The sequence below is a fragment of the Callorhinus ursinus genome, unplaced genomic scaffold (assembly GCF_003265705.2).
Source record: "Callorhinus ursinus isolate GAN/ISIS: 27379988/994484 unplaced genomic scaffold, GSC_fseal_2.0 scaffold6, whole genome shotgun sequence".
Taxonomy (NCBI): Eukaryota; Metazoa; Chordata; class Mammalia; order Carnivora; family Otariidae; genus Callorhinus; species Callorhinus ursinus.
Window position 1 is genome coordinate 70,411,232 of NW_027397068.1, and position 16,309 is coordinate 70,427,540.

The following is a 16,309-nucleotide window of genomic DNA, read 5'->3' on the forward strand; positions in this document are numbered from 1 at the left end:
GCTTTTCAGGGTATGTTGTTAAGTGGAAAAGCAAAGCCAAAAGCTGTCTAGGATATGCTACCCTTCAAGTAGGGAGTAAAATAATATAAGAGAATACACAGGTATCCTTTCATTTATGAAAAAAATATGTAGCAAAGACAAACCAAAACCTAAAAAGATTGTTTCTTGTAAAGGGCAACTGGGAAAAAAAGTGGAAAGAAGGAGAAATAGAAATAGGGCAGCAGGGTTGAGGAGGGACTGACTCTTTGGCATGTATCTTTTTGTATCGCTGTGACTTAGGGAACTCTAGAAGTATTTCACATACCCCCTGCATATCAAAACAGTTAAAGCCAATCAAGGTGTGAAGGAAATGCAAAATGGCAAGAAGTCCTAACAAATGGCTCTGTGTTTTTCACAGTGATGTAGATTAGTAATTCTGAAATTACCTTGTGTATATAATAGAATTGAACAGATTAGTACATTGATTTAGATAATGAGAACAGGGTTTCTTACCCTTGTAAAAAGAAGTCATAATAAGGAAAGAGGGAAGGCTAAAATATACCCTCCAGTTCTGGATTGGAATCAGAGGTATTTGCATGAGCTCGCCATTAACACACACATACTGAAATATAGATATGCATATATGTATGGGTTAATGTACATCGGTATATTTCCTACTTCTGTTCATGAGAGGGCCTAGAAGCAGTAACACCCCAGAAATAATGAGCAGACCTAGTGCCCAGACCTCAGTCTGTGAACATCGTCTTCCAGTAAAAAGAACCAGCACTCCTAGGAGAAGTGGTTGATTACAGGGCTGGGTCAGGAAAACTGCAAAATGAGCCTGCAGTATCTTATGATTCCAAAAACTAAGGATTTGAAGGAGCTTCTGATGGCCAAAGCTGGAACAATTTCAGCAACAAAATTAATGTCAGTGTTGGATTTTAACGCATGGAATAAAATAAATATCAATGAGTGTATTTGTTTTTTGTTGTTTTAACAAATTACCACACACTTGGCAGTTTAAAACAACACACATACACTATTTCACAGTTTCCATGGCCAGGCATCCAGGCACAGCCTAGTTCGGTCCTCTCTTCAGGGCCTCATTAAGGCTGCAGAGTGTCAGATCAGATAGTCTGTCTTCTCATCTGGAGGCTCATCGAGGAAGAATCTGCTTCCAATCTCATTCACATTGTTGGAAAAATTAATTTCCTGCAGTTGTAGAAGTGAGGCCCTCAAGTTCTGGAGGCTGCCTGTCCTTGCCATGTGGCTCAGTTCACATCATGGGAGCTTCCTTCTTTAAGGCCACAGGAAGCACAGGTCTGCTCAGAGAAACCTCGGTCCTCTTTGAAAGTCAGGTCTGCACAGCATCATCACCCTTTTGATTATCTCAAAGCCAGCCGATTAGGGACTTTAATTATATCTGTAAAACGCCTTTAATTTTGCCATGTAACGTAATTGTAGGAGTGATATTTCATTACTTTTGTTATATTCTTTGGTTAAAACCAAGTCATGGGTTCTGCCCTCAGTCAAGAAGTGGGGATTACATGAGGATGTGACTTGCTGGAAGTCATCCTGTAGTGTGTCTCTACAGTGATTTTTTTTGGACAGAAATAAATAGTCTTATAAATACATACACAAATGGGGAAGAAGAGCTAGTTCTTCCTCACAATAGATTTCCATTAATAAATGCAGAAGGAAAGAAGGGAATAAAGGATCATCATTACAAACAGTATTGTAATAAACATTATAGACAGGGTTCTGTAATGGATGCTAAAGTTAGTGTGTGCAAGTTTGAGAGGGACAGGATTTGCATAGTCACCGATAGCTTCCCTAAGATACTCACAACTACAAAGGACAAAATAGTAATTTTATATTGGAGAGATTTGGTAGACACCCAACTTTTACTAAATTATCAAGGTAAACAGCACCAGTGAAACATACCAATGTCATGAGTAGTACTCTCCAAAAGCATCAAGTTCATAAAACATAAGGAAAGACTGAGGGTCTTTTATAGGCTGGAGGAGACTAAGGAGAAATAACTAAATGCAGTGTGAGATCCTAGAATGGAAGAAAGAAAAACAATGGTGAAATTCAAATAAGATCTTTAGCTAATAGTGTGGTACCATGTTAAGTGCTTCTAGATATTTGTATTATGGTTATATAAGATGTGAACACTAGGGGAGGTGGGCTAAAGGATTTATAGGAACTCATTGTACTCATTTTGTAACTTCTTTAAGTGTAAAATTAAAAGCTTTTAATAAAAAAATCATGGTATAGACTTCTGAGAGTTTTAAGTTAGCAACAATAGAAATTCAGTTGACTTATTGATGCTTCACTTTTATTTTGTTGCACCAAGGTTTTGTACAATATTGTATATATGGTCACTGGAGAATGGATACATAGCTGTAAAGTGGTGGGGTTTATTCTAACTCCGCATAGTTTTTTCCAGTTGTAAAGCTTTTTCCATTGTGTTTGCATCATTATAGACAGAGACAAGGGGGAAGTGGCTTTCTTTAAAAACTCCGTTTTGATGTTAAAGCCTTCCCATAAAGTTCGTTTGTTCGCTATGCATGGCAATATTCTCTTTTAAAATAATTACCAAATTTTGTTCAAAAGGTTTTACTTACAAGAAACACATGTCCTATAAAAATCTATGGTTTTGAGGGTATTTATTTAATTCATTTGGTTCAGAGGGCTCTGAATTGTCTTCTTTATATGGACCATGGACACAAATGAATCCTGTATTATATTTCTCAGACATATTTTCTGATTCATCAGCTGCTATGACTGCGTTTCTTTCTACCTATGCATATGGAAGATGAAGTTATTTCTTATTAACTATGAAACTATTGGTGGAAAGATGGGGGTAAAAACACGTGGGGAACTTAAAGCGGTTTGCTCAAATCTGTCTTTACCAGGAAAAGGCTCTTGTTTATTTCTTTAAAGGATGGATTTAATAATAAATGTTCTCATTGCTGTAAAGAGATATCTGTCTTAGAATTGCACCAGACAAGCATAGTGCTGCTTGGATGTGGCAGTATTTTATGAATTCATGAGGATGGGTTTCTTAACAGCCTTTTTTTATTCTTACTTGATACATTGTATGTGAGGGCAGTGCCTTGGGCATGTAAGTAGTGGTGTCCTGTAGTAACGCAGAATTACTGTTCGCTTTGCTGTCATGAGTCTATGAATTCAGTCCGTCATACAGAAACAATCACTATAATGTAAGCACTTAACTGTCTTCATGCAGCTGATTCCCCGGTGACATTTTAAAAAGTCAGGCTTTGGCTGCAGAGTGCTTTCCATTTCTAAATGGGCTGCAGATTGGGAGCCTTAGGGCATTTCATAGGAAGCACATGACCCTGAGTAGACACAGCAACTTTTGTGTGTCTGCAGCCACGTTGATGACCAGTGTTTACCCTTGAAATTGTTTTCATCCAGAATGTTGTTTTTTTATTTTACATTTAATTATTTGGTGCTCACACTAATTTACTACAAATGTCTAGGAGTAGAATGAATGGCTGAATAGAGGCTGGACTGTTTGTCTAGGGTTTTTATACACTAGGTGTGGCTGTCACTTAAGAGCTACTCCTAGTGGTCTCTCCACACACACTTCTTAGTGTCTATAAATTCAGGTCTTGGTTTTCACTTTATTCGAGAATGAGAATGGCATTTGAACCCAGGAGCACTCAGAAATACATTCACAGGTTTTACATGCATTCTTTTCTGAAAGTGAGAAGCCTAAACTCCCAAAAACAATTTCAGGATTTTTTTAATAAGTTCTGTTTTAGCAACGATGTGTACGTATTATCTAAATGGAAAATCATCTTCCTGCCCCTCTGGCTGCCACAGTTACAGCTATTATTGGAATTAGTAATGAGTGACAGTCCTGAGAGACTCTGGGGACCGTGCTCTTCCTGGTCTGTAGTCAGGCTGCCTGGCCTCACAGAGGTGCCATTGGTTAGAAAGAGGAGAGGGTGGTTGTTCAGCATAAAACGCCAGGCTCTGCAGCGTGACAATTCACTGGGTGAATTGGTGGTGATGTTCAATACATCAATTACCTTCTCTACTCAGTTGTGATTCTTGTAGCAATGTACAAAACCATGGAAAAGTAGGTCCTGCGATGTCAGAGCAGTTAGCCTGACCTAGCATGATCATAGACCATAGTATCAGAGGGTGATGCAGGGAGATCCGTATATGCTTGCATGTATGTATGCATGTATGTATGTATGTATGTATGTATGTATGTACCATGTAGGTATGTATATTTGTCTATTTCGGTCTTTCAGTTTATTTTAGCAAAGGAGGAGATTACAAGATAAAGCAGCAGAGTCTTTATGCCCTGAGAGCTAGCACCTTGAGGATTGGGCTAAATTCAACTGCCTTCTTCAATAATATTTTTAGTCAAAATGTATCTAAACCTCTGAGCCAGAAAGTGAGTTGAGATCTCAAGTACCTCTGATGATTCTTAAATTTCAAAATCCTGTCTCCTGCCTTCACATGATTCATTGTTTCCCTTTAATTAATAAAAATAATAAGTATCTTTTCCTTTAATTCATATGCTCAGATTAAGGGCCATTAAATAACAAAGTTTTATTAATATTTGTCATGCTAATGAAGGGATTAAAGGAGTAAAAGACATGATTCCTGTCTCAAGGAGCTTACATTATAGTTTGAAAAGACAAACTGTGAGCACACATTAAATAAATGGAAATCAAATAGATGTTAATAGGTGCTGTTGCTTTATTAGCAATAAAGATCAAAAAAGTTGCAGAATACTTCCTTCTTTGATGCTAATATATACTACATTTTATAGTAGTATGTTTTATGTTTTTTCACTAAGGTCTTCTGTGTTTGTGTTAAATCTCTGATTAATTATAAAGATTGTTTTAGAAATTGGTCGCTATTTCTACATTGAATAAATATTTACCAACGAAAAATTGTTGGCCACTATGCATGCCTGGCCACTTAGAAACTCGTTCAAACTCAGGAGGAGGAGTTTAGTTCATTAGTCTTGGATTTTGTTAAGCGCGTTAAAGTATATGTCAGATTTCTGCTGCTAATTTATTTGTGAGTTTGGGAACTCCTTCAGTAAGAAATGAAACTTCTCAGGAGGTCATTTGCTGAATATGATTATCCATGTTTCTTCTTCGTTTTACCAGAAAGGGGCAATGTAGCCCGCTTTTTGAGCCATGTCTCTTTCAATATGGGGCCGTACCTTCTGTAATCGCTATGATTAAATAAATGTAACTGTGTCTTGGTTTTTGCACAATTGCAGTATTAATGTAGAGGGCTCCCCATCCCCGCTTCCCTTCTTGTGTTTTCCAGGCAGTCAGATGCCTCCTCAGCCACCTGGGAGCCAGTCAGAATCCAGTTCCCATCCTGCCTTGAGCCAGTCACCAATGCCACAGGAAAGAGGTCAGTCTTCAGTTCATATCTTATATATCTTTGTGTTTTGAGTATATAAGACTTACATGAATTTGGTCACCTTTGCATCTCCTTATAGATAATGTTTCTTCATCAGAGGAACAAAATAAGATCATACGTATAACAAATAAGGAAGAGAAGGATGCTTTCTTGCAGATTAGGTGAAGTTTGACCAAGCACAGTTCAAGACCCAGAGAATATATAGGTCCACATAGCACCCATGAAGCACAGTTTATACAACATGACTGTAGCCGGACAGTTGATCTAGCTGAGTAAAAGTGACTGTAAATGATGCGATTTGGATATCAGTCCTAATGAAGTAAAAGGTTAGAGTGTGTGTATGTTTAACTGTTTTGATCAATTATTTATCCCAGGATACTTAAACAGTAAAGATTTAAACACAGAGTAAGACCTTGTATTATACAATTGCAGTATCTTAGAACTAGAGCCAACTCCTCAACTTACAACTAAAGAAACTGAGGACCCGACAGCATCCATAGGACTTCCTCATTGTCAGAGGATAGTTAGGGCCAGAGACAGAAAAAAGAAGGGCTTTTCCTGAAGCCCTTGGACACGTGGGTTGTCCCACATCTGCAGACTCTTTGATCTTTAGCTCAGTTGTGCACATTCACCCCACATATTATTGCCTTGGTTGCGGCCTTTGGCCCTCATTTGTTTATGTCTGTCTATTTTCTCTCCTTCTGTAGTAAAGCTGCTTTTGTTGGTGGTGACTTTCATCCAGACTAGTGTAGACCAGGGTTTACATGCCTACCACACCTACCACACCATGTGGTGCTGTGTCAACTCACTTCCCCCGCCTGTGAGCCAGTGGGAGCACGTGAAGCGTGTTGCTTGCGCTCTCCCTCATGCCCATCCAGAAGACAGAAGTGGCTAGCTTGGTAGCTGCTATTTAAAGGTTCCCGACCCCTCACATTTATAATTGTGCCTGTATGAGTTGTACAGATGATGATTTGCTTCTAATTGGAATTAAAAGGTTTCAGTTATTTTACATGTTTAATAACTCAGCACCTCGTGCTTTAGAAAGTAATGCCAGTCAGAAGATGGATTAGTCCTAGCTACGTATCATTTGTGTTAAAATGAATATTTAGTAGGAATAAAATGAAATTCTTATTTTCTGATACTGCTACATATTTAACTTTTTAATTATAATTTAATGTATAGCTAACACATTAATTCCCTTATTGAGATACTACAGTATGTCTTAATAATGGGATAGTTAATGGTTTTCAAATTACAGGGTGTATAAGAATTACCTGGAGAACTGGTTAAAAGAGATTTCTGGGCCACACACAGCCCCAGATTTCTGACTCAGTAGGCTTGTGGTGGGCCACTTAAAATCTGCATCTTGGACAAGTTCCCAGCTCTTGCTGATACTGCTGATCTGAGGACCATACTTTGAGAACCACTGCCTTATAATGATACTATAATATGCTCTGATGATTGTGTGGTATGTGCATTTGTTTCTCTAAACTTTCCACCGTATCCTCCTTTGAACCAGTCTTGTATCTCACATCCTTTTTCTGTATTAACTCCTCGGGTCTCTGGTCATCTGGAAGTTCATGGAGAGCATACTAGCACCACGCAAGGGGGTGTTCTCTCCAAACTCCTTTACTTGGCCTTGGGTTGCACCTATGTTGTGTTGCCAGGTCAGGGAAATGGAGAAAATAAAGGATGAGAGACATTGTCCTGCACTGGAAACCTGCTCAGGCCAGAGCCAGAGCTAAGATGAAGACATTTGTCATTTCCTTTAATCCTCACCATAACCCTGTAACACCATTCCCACCGGGAGAGTCTGCTTCTTCGGCAAGCATCCGAGGGTAAGAGGTTCTTTATTGGAAATCCTACAATTCTAACCTTTATTGCTAAGAACTAAAAGAGAGAAACCCCTTCCAGATCCTCCAGCAACGTGGCCCCCAACCTCTTCCAACTAATATGTGTTTAAGAAATTTGAAAATGTAAAAAGCCAAATGTGACCCATGCTGACACAGTGAGGGAACATAGTTAAAATCAACTTTTAACTCAAACGGGCACCTGGTGGTGCAGTCAGTTAAGCATCCGACTCTTGGGTTTTGGCTCAGGTGGTGATCTCAGGGTCCTGAGATCAAGCCCCACGTCAGGCTCTGTGCTCAGCGTGGAGTCTTCTTAGGACTCTCTTTCCCTCTCCCTTTGCCCCTCCCCACTGAAAATAAATAACTAAATCTTAAAAAAAAAAAAAAAACTTTTAACTTAAACAAATACATTAGCAAGCAAAATCTAGAGTTTTCTTTTGGTGTCACTATATAAAAACCATTGTGTAGATATGTTATTTTTTTTCCATCTTCATTATATATAGTGTGGTTTTGGTAACTGCTAATGGATACATAATAATCTGGGTAGTTATAACGTCCATTTCCTTCAGATAGCAAATACAGATTTTATAATTTGCTAAATCTGAATTGATTTTTATGAACACTTTCCCCAAACTTTCTCTGAAAGGCTGCTAAAGATGTTATGTGCATCCCTTATGTGCCTTTTGTTGGATGGACAGCCCCCTAAACAGGAAGACTTTGTATTTCCAAATAGCTGGTAAATGATGCTTTGCTACGGGGCGCCTGTGTGGCTCAGTCAGTTAAGCGTCTGCCTTCGGCCCAGGTCATGATCCTGGGGTCCTGGGATCAAGCCCCGTGTCAGGCTCCCTGCCCAGCGGGGAGTCTGCTTCTCCCTCCCCTTCTACCCCTCCCCCTGCTTATTGTTCTTTCTCTCTCTCAAATAAGTAAAATCTTTAAAAAAAATAAAATGATACTTTGCCATGTGTGAGTTAAATTTCCTCCAAAATTGGATAGCGAGGATTTTTTTTTAATGGCTTTGTTATTTGTTAAAATCTAAGAAGAAATATTAATTCTTAATGATATTTGATCAGCTATTTTAATGACAAATTACATAGTCGTTATAATGCTTTGTTAGAATGTAACATTTTTCTTGTCTGTTTTATCATCATTGGGTGTGTACCAACAGTATAGACAGTACAAAGTAGATTTGAGAAAACACTTGCTAGAAAATTCCCCAGTGTTGAAAATTCCCCAGTGTTGAAAAGTAATTTAGCTTCATGTACGCCTTTATAATCGATATATCCCCCTGCCCCTATTGAGGGAAGTGAGGAAAGAAACAGAGAGGAAAAAAGTATATTGATGAGTTAGCATCTTCTTCTTCAAAAAAGAATATTCTCTCTTAGAAATGATGGACCTTGATAGACAAGAACATAGCTCCCATACTGCTGAGTACTAAAATAACCAAGTTGAGCAATTCCTTTTACACTTATTTTGTTTTAATAAGTAAGATTAAGATAAGAGAGTAAGATTCCAGTTACACACATCTTTAATGTATCTGCGGGGGGAAGTGCCTGGGTGGCTCAGTTGGTTAAGCATCTGCCATCGGCTCAGGTCATGGTCCCAATAAGATCTTTAAAAAAATAAAAATCTACAGAGAATAGATTTTCTCTAATAGGAAAGAATCTAGAAACACACTTGCCTAGAGACAATGACACAAAGCAAGAGATGCAGCCTACTTCTGTTTGGTGGTGTGGTTTTCTGGGTATTCCCTAGTCTTCATGAAAGACAGCAGGACTGTTAACGCTACCCGGAAGCCTGGCTCCCCCAGGCTCAGGAAGCTGAACTCTTGTCCTGCCATCATTCCTTCCTACTTGGTCCTTGGATTCCTGTTCAGGAAGAACATGTATTCATAAACTCTATACTCTGTTGAGAAGTTTGCAAACCTCAAGCTATCCTGGGATCTGAACCACACTTGTATCTGCAAGGCCACGTCCTCTTCCCAGAGCTGGTTGCTGAGTCAGGTGCAGAGTCGGTATGCTGCCCAGGTCCCCATCAGCCGCGCAGCGCCCTCCGATCTGGTGGGTCTGGGGTCAAGTCTGTCTGAGGTCATCAGTCACAAATCCATTTCCCCACATTGTATGTATGCAAACATAACTGAGTTTCTGCAGTTTTATATTTTCCATTTACAAAAGCGAGGAAATATGGATATGACCAGTGTCCCCAGGTACAAAAAAGGGGAAACATTTTAGGTATTTATTGGCCTCTTTGCTGTCCCATAGTGCTGTCCCTACACCCTTATCTGCTCCCCCGTACAGCACCTGGCTTGGCGCTCTCCATTGCCCCTCATGTGGTGCCAGGACCTCCTACTAACTGAATAAAGAAAATGAGTTCAAATTCTTTGGTCTTAACTGCTTCATTATTGATGTAAGTTTAAAAGAAGAAAGTTCAAAACTTCAATTTAGTCTTCTGTAACTCATTCACCGCTGGGTTTTATGTTACATCTTCTCTCTGTAGTCCTCATATAACAAAATGAAGAATTGCTGTTAAAGCCCTTCACCAAAAAATCAAGCAGTATAAATTCTGCCACCCAAAGCATTGGAGAAAGCATCCAGATAACGCTAAAAAAAAACAAATAAATGTTACGAGACAATCTTAGCTAACAAGTTTAGGTTAGTTTTATCCTTCTTGTATAATCTTCAACTTATATATCTTAAAATTTGAAGAGAGCAATAGGAAATGGCTTCATAATGTGTTGCCCTGTTTTCCAAGAGGGCTTGGAGGGGAATATCTACTCAGTCATCTGAGTAGATAAATAAGTATAATTATTATTAACATTAAAATGATTGCATTTTTAACCCCCGTAAAATGTTAAGCTTAATGAAACTAGCAAATGCCCTTCTAGTTATTGGATTAGCAATTAGGTGAAAACGTTTCAAGAAGGCTTATTTATTTGGACAGATGTAGAGAGGTCAGAATTAATTTTTTGAAAACCTTTTAATTGAATTCCCTTTTAATTTTCACAGTGGTGTCTAGTTAAATATTCATGGTAATGCTGGTGGTTTTCTGAAGGTCTGAACTAGATCTGGATTCTCAGAATCAACGTAGGTGATTTAACCCTTTTCATCTGGGAGGTCAGCAGGGACTTCCTTAGTGTAATCCCATAGCATTTGAATAATTAGAAGGTAGTAATGAGGATTTAATTAGTCCTTGAGATATGCTGAAAGCAGAGCCACTACGAACTTTCCCTTTTGGACACGGATTGCAAGCAGAGTTGACGCTTCTGGAGGACTGTGATGTGCTAGGAAATGTATTCTGTCGCTGGAGGCGGCTCTTTGGCACCATTCTGTGACCGTCAGAAATGCATGGAAGGTATCCTGGGTGAAATCTTCCAGAATTACTGACTAGCACCCTCCCTCCCACCCGCCTTCATTCTTGTCCATCTACATGACAACCTTTCTTCTCTCTCTTTACTATTTAAACAGAGTCGTAGTCAAAGCGCATGGGCTTACTGTACCTGATGGAGAATCGGCTTTCTCTGTTAACAGTGACAGCAGATTAGACAAACTAGATGAGTGGTGGGTTTACTCTGTAGTATACAAAGACAGCAGACAAGGAGAAAATAACAAAATCCAGCCAAACTCCGTTCTTGAAGTGCTGTGTGTCTAAAGAGTCCCAAAATTCCAGTCTTTGGAATCTGATCTTCACAATGATATTTATCAGTAACTCCATGTTTATGAATATAAAGAGTGCCATTATCCAGAAAAGGTGTGTAGCACAGAGGTGGGATTGGACATTTAGATGTTCTTCTTGTGTGCCCTCCCTGAAAAGGTGAATCAGAATTTGTATACGTCACAAGTATGAGGTTTCGAATGTACCTATTTTGTGGTAGATTGAATAGACTACATCTTCATTTTTCTCCTATTTTTTTCTTTTGTTATTAATCCCAAATGTTAACTGATTTGGTATAATTTTATTCTCACTGCTTAGTGGTATATTTTATCTTCTTTCTGAAGTCCAAATAGAATTCCTCATCAAATTTCTAGGCACATTCTATTTGTTTAGGGCAAATCTTTCTTACTTTTAATGCCAAGGGCAAGAAAAGAAAGCTCTTAAGATAAATAGAGTCTTTTACTATAAATTAGACCTAGCTCTTGAGGGCCAGAACTGAATCTTTTTTAGACTCTCTATCCCTAGGTCTACAACGGAGCCTCATGTATAGTAGATGTTCAACCAAGTTGGAGCTGGACAACACAAAATAGTGCAGCCTTCACACCAATTCAGAAGTTTCAAATGGTTTCAGAGCACAGAACAACCAAAGAACAAAATATTTTGTGTTCTTAAATTTCAATTTAAGAATATTGTCTCAATTTTACCATGATAGGTCATTTGCTGTGGTATAGGCTGTTTCCCTCTCTTAAGACATGGTGGGCATTTTGATCTTGCACCAGATGAAAGCTACCACTTCTGCTCCCCATCCTTCCTGGACGTATTTCTGTAACTGTACAGACATGACATCAGGCTGACCTGGAGTCCTCCCACCTGCAGCCTGGCATTAAATGAGTTGTCCAGAGGCCACTCCCCCCCTCCCACCTTACCCTAACCAGGCTCTTTATATCTTAGGAATATTTAAATGGAAATAAGTAAAAATTTTGAGAAGTTTTTAATGCTATTAGCTAGTTTCATGGCAATATTTAGATCACAATTAGTTTTGAAATTTTTTAAATGATTTTGAATGTCTTAATTAAGACCTAACTTCTTAATTTCGAGAACAGATTAAGTTAGCTCAAAAATGGAGACCACCAAGATGATTGTTAAGGAGTTGGAAGTAGGATTGGAGATTTTTTTTTTCTGTTTCTGCAAACCACAGAAACTATTTTGTTCCTCTTTCTTTTGGATTCTCAGTTTTAATATGACAGTAAATCTGCACATTCTGAAATATTTTCATGGGGTATGTTGGTTATCAGAAAGTGTTCTCTTACTTGACCTTTCTAATTACCCTTGTATATAAAGGTGTTCTTACCATTTGTGAGCACACCAAACATGAAATGGTGCTGCCTTTCAGCACAAGACTATTATCAAAAAGAGAAAATGTACCACTTTCCAAATGTCTTGCTGTGTAAGTCTAGTAGATCAACGTATTAAAGCATTAGCCATCGTCTGCCCCCACCCCCAGATGCAATTAATTCAGCCTCCGCTCTTAATTGAGGACTCCTTTTTTTATAATCCATGACAGATGAAAATAAAGTCAAATGGGAGGTCATATACAAGAGAGAGTATCTAGGAAGCTGGTTGTAATTTCCTCAGCCCCAGAGCTCTGCCTCTGGGCTGGATTGTGGACCCAGCCAATAGCCTAGTGAAGGAAATAACAGCACAGGGCTCGTATCAGGGTTATCCTCCCATTCCTCTTAAGTCCGCTATCCAGAGATCTGCTCACCAAAAAGCTGGGAAAACAAATATCACGTACAATAAAAGTCCATACACTGAGGAATCGTCAGTCGAAATTTTAGAATATTTTCAAAGGTGCATGGTTTCGTCACTCTTGCTATATGCAATAATTTTTTCGAATTGCCAATTAAAGCTTGCTTTTAATAGTTAACCCTCATTTGTAATTGGCTCATTATTCTTCACTGAAAGTATTTGAGAACATCTGGATCTTAGGTAAATTCCACATTGTGTATTACATGCACTTATTTATAATAACATGTTTTCTCCTGTGCCTTATGGGTCTGTACCTCAGGGAAAGACCATTGTCTGCCTAATTTGCCAAGCCAGAAAGCTAGAAGGCATCCTTGACGCCTTTTTTCTCTTCCATCTGCCCCCAACTAGTCATCATGTTCTGTGAACTCTACCCCCGCAGTGTATTCCACGCATCCCCTCTTCTTGGTGTCCGCTGTCACTGCCCTGCTCCAGGCACCCCCACTCCTTGGGTACCTTCAGCAACCTCCCAGCTCTTCTTCCTGTCTCAGCTGTGTTCCCTTTCAGTCACCTTTCCATGCTGAGTCTGGAATGGTCTTTTCCAGGTGGCTGGTTGGATTATGTGATTCCCTGCAGCCCAGGAGCCCCCCTTTGCCTTGGAGGAAGGCTGCACTGAGGTGCTTGGTTATGAGGCTGTTTCTTACCCCATGCCAGCCTCCCTTTCTGGCCTTACCTCTCATCACCCTGCTGCCTCTCATCTCCAGCCATCCGAACCTCTTTTAGGATCTTTATATAAACTCTTCTCTCCATCAGTTTTGCCACCCACACCTTGACCCCACCCCACCCTGGCATGCCCCTCCCTTGCCCATTTTACTGAGCCTCCGGGCCCTCCATAGCCTGGCACCTGGTAGGTCTTTGAGTCCATATTTGCTACACAAACAAATGAAGGAAGCATTACCTGTCGCATTGGTGCTCCCATAGCCAGGCACCGTCCCAGTGAGCCTGGCTGTGCTCAGGACCCATTGTCAGGATTATCAGTGGAATTCTCTGTGACCAGAGCTCTGGGACCGATGGTAAGGACCACTGTCCTTGTTCAGTCTACCAGCGGTGCTTGTGTAGTACATGCTTTTTCTCATTTTAATCTTCAGGGAGTTTGAAAGCAAAAAAGCTGGGTTTAGGTGGAGGCTTTACCATTTAACTAGTTTTGTGACCTTGGACAATTAACTAAATCTCTGCTTCCTCATATATAAAGTGAGGATCAGTGTCCTTTGGGTTTGTTGCCTGGATCAAAAGCAACCTTGTATCCGAAGGTTATAAATTGGGAAGCCCTGGGTGCCTGGGTGGCTCAGTCAGTTGAGTGTCTGACTCTTGATTTCGGCTCAGATCATAATCTCAGAGTCATGAGGTTGGGCTCCGCGCTGGGTATGGAGCCTGCTTAAGATTCTCTCTCTCCCTCTCCAAAAATAAAATAAAATAAAAAATAAAATAAATTGTGAAGCCCTGTGCAAATATTAATAATAAACATAAACATCAGGCACAAATGATTCAGGGGAGACCTGGGTTGTGAAAGCCTTGAAAAGCAGTTTCTTTGCTGCTTCCAGCACATAGTAACACACATAAAATTGTCTTTGCTCTCTGCACCGAAGCGGACTTTTGCAACTAACACTCGAAAGATTTGTGTAAGGAAAGGCTGGGTATTTTGCCCCCATCTACCATCTGGGCAATCAGTCTGATCCTTCCCTGGACTCTCATTTGCCCAGTGATAGATGATGTCAGTAGCCAGGAGGGTTCTGTGGGGGTGGATGGGGAGAGCTTAGATGCTCGTGTCTGTACCCCTGCATTATAGGGCACTGCAGTGGCAGGAAAGGAAGAGGGAGTGATGCTGCCAGTTAACCTGATAGCACAGCTGGGAGAGCACTGGGGGCCTGGGTTACAGCCTTGAACGGGTCATTAGTTTTTGCCTTCCTCTAAGCAGTTCATGTTGTGAAGAGAAGCAGGCAGGCAAATAAACACTGGAGATATTAAAATGTAACAAGAATATTCTTTAAAATCTATTTTTCTCCCCAAATGGGAATCTGACACCTATTTGGAATGAGAAATCGCTCTGTCTGTCTTTATAGTCGGGAGATTGTCTGCTTAGGTGGTACAGCGTGTGACCATTATTTCACACATGTGGGGAAACATCTTTTATTGAACTGGCTTGAAGAAACAAGGCAGTTCTGTGAATTTTTAACAGATGCCAACGTGAAAACAAATTGTCCATGTGCCAGAGGAAAAACGTGCTTTGCTTTCCAGTGGCACATAGAACCTTGGGTGCTTTGCTGGTGTCCTGACAGTGCTGGAGCTTTCCAGAGGCACCTCTGATGAAGAAATGACGTTTTTGTGTAATTGGTCCTGGGCTCTCTTGCTCCCCTGCATTAGCCTGGGCACTCTTGCTCTTCCTTTGCTGTTTTCTCTTTCATACACAGGATGAACTGTTGTTTGGGCTTTGTGTTTGCCTCAGTGTTTTCCAACAGGATTTAAAAGTCCAGGGGCGCCTGGGTGGCTCAGATGGTTAGGCATCTGCCTTCGGCTCGGGTCATGATCTCAGGGTCCTGGGATCGAGTCCCGCGTCGGGCTCCCTGCTCCTTGGGAGCCTCCTTCTCCCTCTGCCCCTCCCCATCTTTCATGAATAAATAAATTTAAAAAAAAATCTTTAAGAAAAAAAAAAGTCCCTTACAGTTGTAGAGTTTGTTGGGCTGCCTGAAGAGGAACAGGATGTATGGTTGGAGGCTTAGATCCACATTAAGATGCTTTCCAATTTAATAACCTGAAATTTCCCATTTTTGCTTGACTATGTCTTTGACCTTGTTTCTGAATCAGGTTTGTACACCCTTCGACTTAGGGATGCATTTCCATTAGATGACCCTTTACCCTGTCAGTGACTGTTCTGGAGTTGGGACAACCTGCCATTGCCTGTTTGGATTCGCAGAGCTTTCCACTCTATTTTCTTCTATCTCGTCTCCCCCAAATATGCCTTCTGGCCACTGTACGTTTTTTTTTTTAAGATTTTATTTATTTATTTGAGAGATAGAGAGCACGAGAGGGAAGAGGGTCAGAGGGAGAAGCAGACTCCCTGCCGAGCAGGGAGCCCGACGTGGGACTCGATCCCGGGACTTCAGGATCATGACCTGAGCCGAAGGCAGTCGCTTAACCAACTGAGCCACCCAGTCGCCCTGGCCACTTTACTTTTGATCTTAAATATAATTTCATTCTATTTTTGAGAATTTTTGAAGTTCTTCTAAAGGTATCTCTGTCTTGTTCAATGAAGAGTTGTTTCTCATTCCTGCAGCATAAAAAATAGTCTATGTTCATCTCTTATGTGGAAAATGTGATTTGTTTATAATGGTTGTGCAAATCAGTTTAATTTTTTTTAATATGCTAAGGTTTAGATAGTAACACTGGATCTTTCCTATAAAACAATTTCTTTTTTCCAAATAAGAGAATTATATAATTTTTTTTAAAACCAGGAAAAATATCCACTTAATAAACCACAAATACTACAGTGCTGAAGAAAATATTTGAAAGGTCCTAAAAACTCACTTAATCTAATAGTCATTTTATGATTTTAGAAAGATTTTAGAAATGCTAATTCTCAATTAGACCAATTTTCTAAG

The 16,309-nt window shown here is 39.9% G+C and overlaps 1 protein-coding gene across 9 annotated transcripts in view; it reads left to right on the forward strand.

The window, feature by feature from the left end:
* ARID1B (AT-rich interaction domain 1B) overlaps nucleotides 1-16,309 on the forward strand; it is a 437,894-nt gene that overhangs the window by 335,156 nt on the left and 86,429 nt on the right. For all 9 annotated transcript variants that reach the window (XM_025866378.2, XM_025866380.2, XM_073894146.1 and 6 more), the window contains one exon: nucleotides 5,311-5,400. In XM_025866378.2, the coding sequence (XP_025722163.1) occupies nucleotides 5,311-5,400 (90 nt within the window). The remainder of the gene's footprint in view (nucleotides 1-5,310; nucleotides 5,401-16,309) is intronic.